The 13,010-nt window shown below is 32.2% G+C and overlaps 1 protein-coding gene across 9 annotated transcripts in view; it reads left to right on the plus strand.

Moving 5' to 3' along the window:
• The window catches only part of Naa60 (N-alpha-acetyltransferase 60), a 43,853-nt gene extending 31,561 nt beyond the window's left edge, over window positions 1-12,292 (plus strand). For 2 of the 9 annotated variants that reach the window (XM_067789829.1, XM_067789836.1), the window contains 5 exons: window positions 70-290; window positions 388-500; window positions 3,580-3,659; window positions 5,706-6,725; window positions 11,121-12,292. In XM_067789829.1, the coding sequence (XP_067645930.1) occupies window positions 70-290; window positions 388-500; window positions 3,580-3,659; window positions 5,706-5,789 (498 nt within the window). In that variant the 3' untranslated portion in view covers window positions 5,790-6,725; window positions 11,121-12,292. Of the gene's footprint in view, window positions 1-69; window positions 291-387; window positions 501-3,579; window positions 3,800-5,705; window positions 6,726-11,120 lie in introns of all 9 variants that reach the window. The other 7 variants (XM_067789832.1, XM_067789830.1, XM_067789831.1 and 4 more) reach the window with 7 other exon arrangements.
• Window positions 12,293-13,010: the final 718 nt, after the last annotated feature.

Consider the following 13,010-nt stretch of genomic DNA (forward strand, 5'->3'; position numbering starts at 1 on the left):
CTATTTGTGATATGATACATCTATTTGTTATTGTTTTGTTTATATATTTTTGTGTACTTGTACTTGCAGGACAAAGGAATTTTACCCGATTCAATGGGACGTAATGCTGAAATCGGTTATATATTGTCGTTAGGTGTGCATCGAAAGCATCGTCGTAATGGCATTGGTTCATTGCTATTAGACTCGTTACTGAATCATTTGACCACCGCCGAAAGGTACACGGTGAAAGCAATTTTTCTACATGTGTTAACCACAAATCAGCCTGCCATACTATTTTACGAGAAACGAAGGTAATAAAAGAATTCAAATTACTATTTTTATTTTAACAGAAATTATATTTATTATAATTTTGATTGATATTTTATATTAAAAAATAAATATTTTCAGGTTTCATCTTCATTCCTTTCTCCCATACTATTACAACATACGGGGGAAGGGGAAGGATGGTTTTACATATGTAACATACATCAATGGCGGTCATCAGCCATGGAGTTTACTAGGTAAAAGTTTGAAAATAAAGCCAATTATAGATATTGAATCTTATAAGTTATGTCAATGTTTGCCTTTGCCACTGCAGAACGGCTGGGCGGAATGCAGAAACAGTTTTTATACTCAGCGTGCTTTGCACACAGAGTATATTAACTTTGATTGTAACGGTTGGTTGTACAGGTATAAAGGAATCGATATAGATATAAACTTCCATATATCAAAATCATCAATATCGAAAAAAAATTTGATTGAGCCATGTCCGTCCGTCCATCCGTCCGTCTGTCCGTTAACACAATAACTTGAGTAAATATTGAGATACCTTCATCAAATTTGGTACACGAGCTTATCTGGACCCAGAAGAAATTGTTATTGAAAATGAGCGAAATCGGATGATGACAACACCCACTTTTTATATACATATATAACATTTTGGAAAACACAAAAAACCTAATTATTTAGTAAATAATACACCTAGAGTGTTGAAATTTGACTTGTGGACTGATATTGAGACTCTTGATACAAATTTGAATTTTTTTTTTTAAATGGGCGTGGCACCGCCCACTTGTGATAAAATCAATTTTACAAATATTATTAATCATAAATCAAGGCGGCCACCGTGGTGTGATGGTAGCGTGCTCCGCCTACCACACCGAATGCAACATCAAAATTTTAGAAATAAGGTTTTTCAATTAGAAGAACATTTTTCTAAGCGGGGTCGCCCCTCGGCAGTGTTTGGCAAGCACTCCGAGTGTATTGCTGCCATGAAAAGCTCTCAGTGAAAACTCATCTGCCTCGCAGGTGGCGTTCGTAGTCGGCATAAAACATGTAGGTCCCGTCCCGCCAATTTGTAGGAAAAATTAAAAAGGAGCACGACGCAAATTGGAAGAGAAGCTCTGCCTAAAATCTCTTCGGAGGCTATCGCGCTTTACATTTATTTTATTTTTAAACCAAAAATCGTTAAACCTATCGTTCAAAAATTCGGCAGAGAGGTTGCCTTTACTATAATGAATGCTTGGAAGAAAAATTAACGAAATCGGTTAAGGACCACGCCCACTTTTATATAAAAGATTTTTAAACGGGTCGTTGACGAATAAAATAAGGTATATCTTTGCAAAAAGAGCTTTATATCAATGGCATTTCATTTCCCAAGTGGATTTATAACAATAAATAGCAAAAACTTCACATTTTAAAAAATGGGCGTAGCGCCGCCCCTTTTATGAATAAGCAATTTTCTATGCTTCGGGAGCCATAACTCGAAGAAAAATTTACATATCGTAACGAAATTGGGTACACATATTTTCCTTATAGCAGAAAATATTTCTAGTAAAAATGGACGGGATCGGTTTAAGATCACGGCAACTTAGATATAAAACAAGTTTAAAAGGGTCGAAGACGAATCATAAGCTATAACTTAGCAAAAAAGTTTTGAATCAAGTTTTATTGTAAGAGGAAATGGGGAGAAATTTTTCTTTTAAACGGGCGGTGCCACGTGTTATGTAGAAAAGTAATTTATCTGAAATGAAGTGTACAATTGAAGCTCACGCTGAGTATATAATGTTCGGTTACACCCTAACTTACACACCTTTACTTGTTTAATATGGATAACTCTGAGTCTAAGCCAAAACAATTGAAATTTCGTATCTGGGTCATGTAGAGAGCGAAGTCTAAGCAATTTTGCTAACGTGAGCTGTGTGCGGGAACATAATAGGGTCGTTATCAAAATCATTTCGGATGTTTTTAGGATATTTTCATAATCATTCTGGAACTGTTTTTCCGTAAATTTCGGATCCCCTTCACGTTTTTTCCGAAACTTTGTTGCTGTTGTTGCTGTATAGACGATAAAGACACTCCCCCAAGGTATTGTAGATTGTTATTGATCTTGATGGTCCTTTGCCGGATATAGATCCGGTACGTTCCGCTAACAAAGCAATTATGGTTCTAGCGCGACCATCTCGGGAACTATTAACATGACCACATTAAACCTTCTGCTCGAGATCATTTGGAAAGATTTTCCAGATTGTTTCTATTTTGTGAAAACTGTTCTGTTATATCTTTATTTTAAAATAAACAGTTTTTGTAAAGGAATTCCCATATCTGCAGGAAAACTGCATTTTTACCCGCTCAAGTTCATTAGTGGTGGCCTCTGTATCCTTTTTGCTGATTTTGAACGAAAATGAGTTCAGAATAGAACCGTATATGTAATATTGCGCAGCCTTAGAACACTATTAACCACACAAAGCAAACAAAAACAGCATTTCAAGTTCACAACTGGGTATGTAATATTCGGTTTCACCCAAACTTACACTTTCTTACTTTTTATGAATTGTCTTCGGACTAAGAAAATATGATTTCATCTTACATAAGTATATAGTACCTGGGCGACCGAGCTTTGCTCGGCAATCTTCGAGTATGCCGCATAACATACTTTGTTCTACATGTCATCATTAATCAAACTCTACTTTTTTATATGTACATATATTATATAATTTTACTTACCAATATTTGATTTCCTTAAAAATAGATTTCAAAAGCATATCAAACACTCGGCATATCTCATGCATTTTTTTTTTAATTTCGAATAGATGGCAACCCTACTCAAAAATGTCCCTATTGTAATGCGGAGTGAAATACCTTGCGTTTGATACCCATATCGGCATATCTCATGCAATTTTTTTTTTCATTTCGAATAGGTGGCAACCTGAATGGCAACCCTACTCAAAAATGTCCCTATTGTAATGCGGGGTGAAATACCTTTCGTTTGATACCCATATCGGCATATATCATGGAATTTTTTTCAAATTTCGAATAGGTGGCATCCTTGTGAAACATTCTGAGTGGCAACACCAAGGTAGAAAGTCTTACAAGGTGATACATTATCTCTGTGCCAAATTTCATTTAAATCGGTTGAGCCGTTCCCGAGATCGTTCGTATATACAAATATATAATAATTGTTAGTTTAAAGTTATAAGATTAGCCTCTTAAGAGTTTTTGTTATCAAATCTGGAATATATATTCGTAACAAGTCCTTTGCCATCAAGTTACTTAAATTTAAATTATATTGGTAATTTAAATCATCTATACATTTTACAGATCACATCAAGCACTATGCATTAAAGTTACGTCACGCAGGTGCAATTTTTACGTGGATTTCGGAACGTTTGAGGCAAGTTGTGCGTTGGATTTGTCATAAAACTGTATCACGTTTTAATTTTGCACATTAAATAAGTATTGCAACAGAAACAACATTTCTTCATAGTAAATCTGCAAATACACTGCGCGATTTAGAAATTCATACATACATATTTATGAGGTTAAGAAACAATTACAAATTGGTATATACATATACTATTTATGCATAAGTGTACATTGTAGAAAAGTTTTATGGTGCTATAGTAAATAGCACATAGGAAAAGTATAAGATTTTAATTTGTTTTTGTTAAATTTAGCATATACATTAGACTGGGTCGATTTGTGTGGACGAAAGTGAAACGTTATCTCGCCATCGATTTTTCGATAGGATTTGGGCTCAGGAAAAAAAGTTCCACTACGCATACCCAAAAAAAAAAATAATTTTCGAGCCTGCGAAATTTCATTTTTTTTTTACTTTTTTCGACTTTGATTTTTAAGGTTGTTTCCGGACCTACTAAAAAAATTTTCATATGTATACCCTGTAAGACCAAAAATGTACGCTAAAAAGTTGTATATATTGTATGTATACATATTTTTTTTTTTTTTTTTCAAAGAACTGTTATCGGACAGGGTATACATGAAAATTTTACAATCAAATGAAAATTTTTTTAGTAGGTCATGAAAAAAACCTTAAAAATCAAAGTCGAAAAAAGTAAAAAAATGAAATTTCACAGGCTCGAAAATTATTTTTTTGGGTATGCGTAGTGGAACTTTTTTTCCTGAGCCCAAATCCTATCGAAAAATCGATGGCGCGATATCGGTTAATAAATCGACACAGTCTAATACATATACATATTAGGGCTGTGAACTGCATCCGGATTTTTCAACTATAAAGCCGGATATTCGAATAACCGGATAGCTAAGCAAAAAATCCGGCTATCCTGATATCCGGATACGTAAACGGAAATCCGGATATCCGTATGTCCGGATACTGGAATATAAAAGTTGAATATCTTTACATCAGAATTGAACGAAGCAAACATCGAAAAATTATTCACAAAATATGTTTGTAGATTATTAAATTAATGTCAAAAATTAAAAAGCTACAATTCTACAAACATCAACAATTTTACAAAGCGTCAATTTAAACTAATAAAATAATGAGTGCCAAAATGGTCAGCAAGATTTGGGATCATTTCCAAAGAAGTGAAAATAACAGTGCCGTTTGTTTATATTGGGAAAAAACGCAACAAAACAAAGAATCGACATCAAGCGTATGGAGCCAGTATCGGTTTTTCCATTTTCACGAGAATGGTATGGACGCAGCTTTTCTCTCTAAATCTGCGCCAGAATGTAAGCCGATAAATAAAATAAATAATAAAAAATAATGATATATAAATCCGGATACCCGGATAGTTTCACAAACGAATATTAACCGGATATCCATGCCGTCCGGATTTTATCCGTGTCATTATCGAATATGCGGATAGTCCCAGCCCTAATACATGTATTCAATATGCGTGATAGAAACAAGACAATTTGCAAACGAATATGTGTAAACGTAACCCACTCAGCATTTAGGTGATTAAATTTTGAATTTCCCTACATATAAATACAATTTGATTACTCTTTCTGACTAAATAATGAGTTATCATACAATTGAACAAAAGAAATAATCAAATATGAATACTCTTGATGATCAAAAACCGAAAATCATTTTTCGATCACTTTTCGGAATCATTTTTGAAGTCCTTTGGTGATTAAATTTTAATATTTCATAAAAAGCAACAAAAAGAATAATCAAATATGCTTATCTTTCGATGAACAAAGACTGAATATAGTTTTTCAATCACATTTTGGAATCATATTTGAATAAAATGTGTTTACTTTAGGTGATCAAAAATTTATAATCATTTTTCATTCAGATTTCTGAATCTTTTATGAATATATTTGTTGACTGAATAATGAATTTTATACTTGTTGAAATTTTACTTTTCATTAAAAATCTTATTTTTTTTCACATACACATATTTTTCAATCATGAAGCTAAGACAAAATATATAAAAATTTTATTATTTATGCAAAAGATATTCTTCAAGACGAAAAATAATGTAATGCTGCTCGTGACCGAAGATTTCTCCAACCATTTCTCCACCTTCGGCTTCTCATAAAATACATAATGATTGGACAATACAAAGGTTGTGAGCTATTTGAACCCCAGGTAAGTGAAACTATCTTGACATACATGGATACAGCTTCAACATCCCGTATCGTATCCGTATGCATTAAGATGCAGACGATAATGCTGATGTTGTATGTTGTAGTCGCAGGTGTATATCGGTCAAGTTTGTTTGCGAGTTACCTGTGGTTAGAATAACTCACTTTCGCATGCTTTATTCCCCTGATGAAATAAGATTATTATGTAGTATCTTATTTTGAATGAGATATGAAGAATAATTGCATGATAATCGCATTCAATAATGATTCAAAAATCTCAACCAAAACGATTGAAATATGGTCACGAATATGATCAGAAAATTACTGTGAAAAGCAATCAAATATTACTCTAAAACTATTAAAGCTCAATTTTACAATGATATAAATATGAATAAAAAGCGTTTCGAAATAGGAATCATAAATGATTATTCAAAAATAATCATATTTAAGATACATTTTTCTCCCGACGATTCATTAATTTTCGAACAGAAAATGCTTTTAAATTTGAACGTTTTTAATCATCTTGGGGTATGATATTTAAATATTTTTTGATCAAAATTTTCAAAAAATGCTGGCTGGGAAAACATTCATAATTCAATTGTTGACTGTCAATATGCACACATACATATATAAATTGCATGCAAACTTACTTTTAAGTAATATAATTTATAAATAAAATAAATTAAGTCAAAATAACCATTAGTGCACACAAACGCGCAAAATTCACTAAATTATTTGTAAAAATGTTAAAATATAAATATTTGCTTTAAATTATGCAAAGCTTTATTATACCAACTATACACATTTTTAAGTGTTGAAAATTTGTATTTGTGTGCTCACCAAAGTTAGTATACACCATAATTACAATTTATTTTATAACGAGATTTTTGGTAATTTTTATAGCCTTATGCGTTTACGTTATTATTATTATAAAGAGATTTTTGTTGTATGTGTTTCATGACAGCGTCGGAATTATTTAACTGCAAGTTATATTTAAGTAATTTTTTTATTTATAACTAAGCAATTTTAGTCGGTTAAATTCGTATGCTTATATTTGTTAATTTCATTTCACCTTTCGCTTTTTGATATACTCAGCTGTTCTAGTATGTATTGAATTTATACCAATATCACAGAAACTTAAAGGTGGTGACCCCTTTGGTTTAATGAAATCGTTATTTGTGACCCGGTCTATGAAAAGGTGGCTTATGACTAAAAAAAAACGGCTGCTTACAGCTGTTTCTCGCAATTTCTCTTTTGACTCCTAAGCCACCTTTTCATAGACCGGGTCACATTTTTTCCTTTTCACACAAGGCCACTTGCTTCATTAACGAACATCTGTCAGCAGCCCCAAACAAATATGCTTTAAAGACAATTATAACAAAATGCATGCCCATTTATTCATAGACGCTTCACCTAACCGAATATGTGCTTAGTTTTACACAAGCCATATCATTATTTCCTTCATATTACAAAAAAAAAAAAAAAAAATTTGAATGTTTCCAGCATGGTGGAATCACCAGGTGAAGTAAATAAAAAAAGATAGAAGATGTACGCTATCTAAAACGGTAGGGATATATTTTAAACGGTCAGAAGAGGGTAAAATGTTTACCCGCTTTGGATAAGTAGGAGTAGAAAAATAAATGCCTCGCTACGAAAGCCATTACAGACTGTTGTTTTCAGCATATCAGTGCCACCTAGTCCCAATGCAAAAGCGATTAGACAGGATCAGTCCGAGCTTATATTACTTTTGACATTCAATAATGTGTCTAAAGTAAACTGACCTCAACTTCAACTGCAGTTGAAGCTTTCATCGAAAAACCGGACATAAAAGGAGAGGTGTTATCCATTATTTAGTTGAACTGTAGTAACTTTGCGCTCATAAATGGGTTTCTGGATTGATAAAAAGTTTTACAGTCAGTGATCGTAATACTTTTAAATGTGTTTCCATCCCTAAAAATCCATTGTTCTTTCCAACTGCTCTGTTGATTTGTCGTTGAGAGTCGGAAGTAAAAGATATGCTGTTCTAATATATCATACAAACCTGATCAGAAGATCCCCAAAAGCTCTTGACAGTTGAATTCATGATATATTACTAATGTTACCAAGTTATTAGACGTGCTTTTTTTACACGTATATGCGTCTACGTTTGCAGCTAAAACAAAGCGCTTATCCTCACTTAGATAATGTTTAGGAGACCCATCTAGCGGCAGTGGTGAAATAACCAGCTACAGAACGGGTTGTACCGAAAAGCGGAGAAATACACCTCTGTTGGCCATAGTGTATAATCTATAGCTGAATCGGTTGCGGGAGTAGTGTACACACACCATTTGTATAGGTAATACATAAACGTAGTCTAGAGGTAAAACATTGACACACAGTTGCATCTGAGTATAATGCGTATTGAAATTTAGGAGTACTAATTTTCTGCGCAGAAGTGTAGATAAAGTTTAACGCTTAGCAGTCCATATAAAGTGTAAGCGTTTATGTACATATACAGACGTAAAAAAAGCACAGCTATTATTTACTTAAATATGTATGTCAGGGGGTATAATAGCAGTCGGCCTAGAACCTGAAGATGCTCATCCGATCGTTCCGGATTCATATATTCTAAATTACAATCCATAACTGTAACATTCCTCTTATCTTAGTGGTTTTTAGAGCAAAATAACAATAGTGAGTTACAATTTTTTGTAACTATATTTAATTTAAATAAGGTGTAATACGACAGTTTTGGTGTTCGTGATGCAGGAATGACAAAAACATTTCTCGAGAACTTCATTAGCGCTTAACAAAGACCTGTTTCAATTTTTTTTTGGAAAAAATTAAACATACATATATAAGGGAAGCATCAACAATATGGACGTAATAGTTTAACACGGCCTTACTTATGGAACCCAACACCAAAGATACCCAAATGATGAATCTCTGTAATTAAATCCACCAAAGGTGCATCGATATTCACCTACTGGTTTATGTGTAAAAAAGTACTAAATCTACCATATTTTACTACTGAAAATACAAAAAAAACAACACTTTTTCGGGGACAACATTGGTGAAAAAATTTCATGACAGAACAAATAAGAATTTAGAGTGAGACAATTGACGGCTTACTTAACCTGGTTATTCCACCATGGTTTCTAGATATTTTTCGTACGTTATTGAAAACAATTTATTTTTGATTGCCATTTGTTGCATTGACAATAACATCCGAAGCAGTTTTGCTTGGTGCTTTAGATATTATTTTTCACTCCATTAGGCATTCAATAAAGCAACAATGAGATAATTAAGAATTTGTATTTTGTATGTTTGTATGTAGATTGAGCTCAATAAAAGCTTTATCGTAGAAAACTTAACTTATTATTTCATTAAGCCTCTGTGTGAAATTGGCATTATAAAACAAATGTCATGATAAGCCACTTTTCTACCGATATCTGAGACAGGGCATAATTGAAAAAAATTTTGAGAAAAGTCGTTTTTAAACAAATCTAGTGTAGGGCGCATCTCTAACAAATAAAAGAAAAAAATTATTTATGAAAACGTTCAAGAGTAACAATTTGCGAGTTTTTTCTCACATTTGATTCTCTGCAAATTTTTGGAATTAAGTTTTATAATGTTTTTGCTCATTATGAAACTATTTTTGGATTTAGTTTGGTATAGTTTCAGGATTATTTCGGAGCCATTTTATATTTTTTCGAAGTGATTTCGAAATAGTTTCTAAATAATTTAGGAATTCTTTCCAAAACGATTTCGATTAATTTCTGGTGCATTTCAGGATTTATGATATAAAAAATTCGTTCATATAAATTTGGTCTGCATACAGTATATGTATAAGCTGTAGCTTAAACTTCATTCATAGTATAAAAGCATGTTTTTTCGGAAGCAATTCCCATTTTTAACATGTTGGAGTTCAGCATCTCAAAAAAATATATTTAGTTTTTCTTTTAATATAAAAAAAAAACTTTATAGGTACGATCCGTGATCGAAATCAATTTTTTGCATCGCAATAGCTCTGAATTGGTTAATCGGATTAGGGAAATATGTGAAATATTAGATTCATAACTTATTATCATTTCTAGGAATATTTCAACAGTTTCTGATTTATCGTTTGAGTGAAATTGCATTTCAATACGTGATCGTATAACACGATATCCAGTATCCGATTTTTCCCGAAATTTGATTTTGAGATTTTTTCTAATTTACTGCAAAGTGCGCCGTTTCGGGACTACTTCGGCATACTATGGTATAATTTTGAGAGAACTTCGTGTGTCAAGAAAAGAAGCCGTTTCGAAAGAAACAAAAAGTTTCAAAAAATTGAAAATAAATAAATACAAGCCACGATATTCCACCGAAGATATCTAGGCCGAGCTTCTCTTCAGATTTGCGTCATGCTTCTTTCAATTTTTCCCACAAATTGGCGGAACGGAACCTAGATTTTTGACACCGACTCTGACACTGCAAAGCAAACCTTTTTCTAACTGAAAAAATTTGTTTCGAAATGTTTGATGTTGCTTTGCCCGGAGCTTGAACCCAGGATCTTCGGTGTGATATATGGAGCACGCTACCAATACACCACGGCGGCAGCCAACAAATCAAATAGTTCGAAAAAAGTAAGAAGTTTCGAAAAATGAATCGGTCCAAAAAAAGGGGTCGATAAAAGTAAAAGTTTCCAAAAATTTATCGATTCAGGAAAACAAACCGCTTCCATAAAAGTAACCGTAAGCGCGAAATAATTTTTCCAAAAACGTTTTTAATATTTAAATTTTTCCCAAAATCCGGTTTTTCTCGAAATCTGCTTTTGAGACAACTTTTTCTAATTTACCCTACAGTGGGGCCGCGGCGGGACTACTTCGCTATTACTTTGGTATAATTTTGAGGTCATACGGGGTTGAGAAAGAAAAGAAGTTTCAAAAAAGTAACCGGTTCGAAAAGTAATAAAACATTTTAAGAAATTAAACGGGTTAAGCAATGAAACCGGCTCAAAAGTGCAAACCGGTTCGAAAGAAGTAACAAGTTCAAAAACTTAACCGGTTCAGAAAGAAGAACGGTTTCAAAAAGTAGCCAGCTTCAAAAAGTATCTGGTTACAAAAAAGGCATTCTTAACGGAAAATGACCAAAAAATAGTTTTTTAAAACCTACAGCTGGGTATACAAATAACATTCGGCTTTAGCAGCACTCACACATACTCACTTGTTCTTTTTTGTGTTCCACGTAATATTTTATGTAATTATCATATACAATACTCTCTCTAATACACATTTATGTACTCTATATATAATTCTATTCAGTTTCAGGTGATAAAGTACAATAATCGTGCATCAATAAAGACAAAGAAAGTAAATATTAAGAAGGTTTAGAAATGTAAACAAAAAACATAACAAAAAAAAAAAAAGAAGTAATTAAATGCCTAAAGACTACAACAAGACATGGATTGATGTGCTACGCGAAGTGGTCCCTATTTCTATAACCACGCACACACACACACACACACACCATAATTTACATAGTAGATATGTATTGCAATATTTAAGAGGTGCCTAATCAATTGAAATTTGTTTTTTGGCTTAAACAATGATGTTCGAAAGTCTCTGTTCCATGTATTAAGTTATTTTTCTGTTTTTTAAGCTCTTCTGGCACGCAAATAGTCATAATATTTGCTAAGTATTTATGTTCGTTTTGGAGACGTACAACGTATAGATGTTAAGTAATGATTAGATAATGCTAATGATTGCTAATTAACCTTCATTTGCGAAATTCTCTAATTCATTAAATAATTAGAATGAGTTTAACTAATTCCCATTAGATAATTGAAATTTTTATTCTAATGGTAAATCTAATTGCAATTAGTTGCCATTAGCAAAAAAAAATTGGTTTACCTTTACAATTAGAAATCTAATTGACTTCTGCTAATGCAATTAGATATTCAATTAGCTCGAATTAGAATCAATTATTTTGATAAAAATACATTTTTTTCAAAGAATTATTGAAGTGAACGAATAATGATGTAAATAAATATAAATAATTGATTCTAATTCGAGCTAATTGAATATCTAATTGCATTAGCAGAAGTCAATTAGATTTCTAATTGTAAAGGTAAACCAATTTGTTTTGCTAATGGCAACTAATTGCAATTAGATTTACCATTAGAATAAAAATTTCAATTATCTAATGGGAATTAGTTACACTCATTCTAATTATTTAATGAATTAGACAATATAAACCAATTGCATCAATTGCTAATTCTAATTGGAATTTAACATGTATGGTACAACGTATGTAGTTTATTTAGTAGAATTTGTTTTATTTATTTTATTTATGTGCATAGTCTTTTGTAAAGTTTATAATGTATGTATATTTAAAATACTCTTAATTAAAGATTTTTTAAAATCATTTTTAATTTTTTTGTAGCAAATGTGAAAGTAAAAATTGTATTCAATAAATTGCAAGAAAAAATGAAATATTTAATCTTGTTTTATTATGTCGTTCTATGTAAATGTATGGACTGAAAATTAAATTGTTATTTTCGAGTCAAGCAAACTATAAATTTTGTTTCGTAAACATTTTTGGTGACGGTATGAAGGAATATAGAATTTAAGATTGGTAGGTTGTATAAGGGAATACAGAATTGAAGCGTAATTGTAGTTACAACACTGTAGCCCAACGTGGGAGCAATGTTTGTGGCAGATTTGATATCACCTAAATCAGACAGCGAATCAGTTAAGGGAAATTAACGAAGGCAGAAGAATAGATCGATGATATATAAAAAAGAAATTGAAACGACAGAGGAAAATAAATGTAAAGAGATAAAACAGAAGAAGAGGATGAAAAAGAGCAGTATAATAGAAATGACGATAATAATGTGAATGATGACAACGATGCTTATAATTAATGTCATGTTGGCGAAGATAAGGTAAGGCAAGGGAAGGATTACAGCAGAAGGGAAGAAAATAAGAAAAGATTAGAAGTCAAAAGCAAACCCTAAACCGAAATCGAAACCAAAATCGGACGACGTGTTTTCAATTTGTTGTAGATGTGCTAAGGGTTTTTGTATCAAGATATGGGCGTTAGACTGGGTCGATTTATAACCGATATCGCGCGGGCTCAGTAAAAAAAAGTTCCACTACGCATACCCAAAAAAAAAATTTTCGAGCCTGCAAAAAAAATGGCGAAAGGGTCAA

This window comes from Eurosta solidaginis, chromosome 5 (genome assembly GCF_040869045.1).
Source record: "Eurosta solidaginis isolate ZX-2024a chromosome 5, ASM4086904v1, whole genome shotgun sequence".
Lineage (NCBI taxonomy): Eukaryota > Metazoa > Arthropoda > Insecta > Diptera > Tephritidae > Eurosta > Eurosta solidaginis.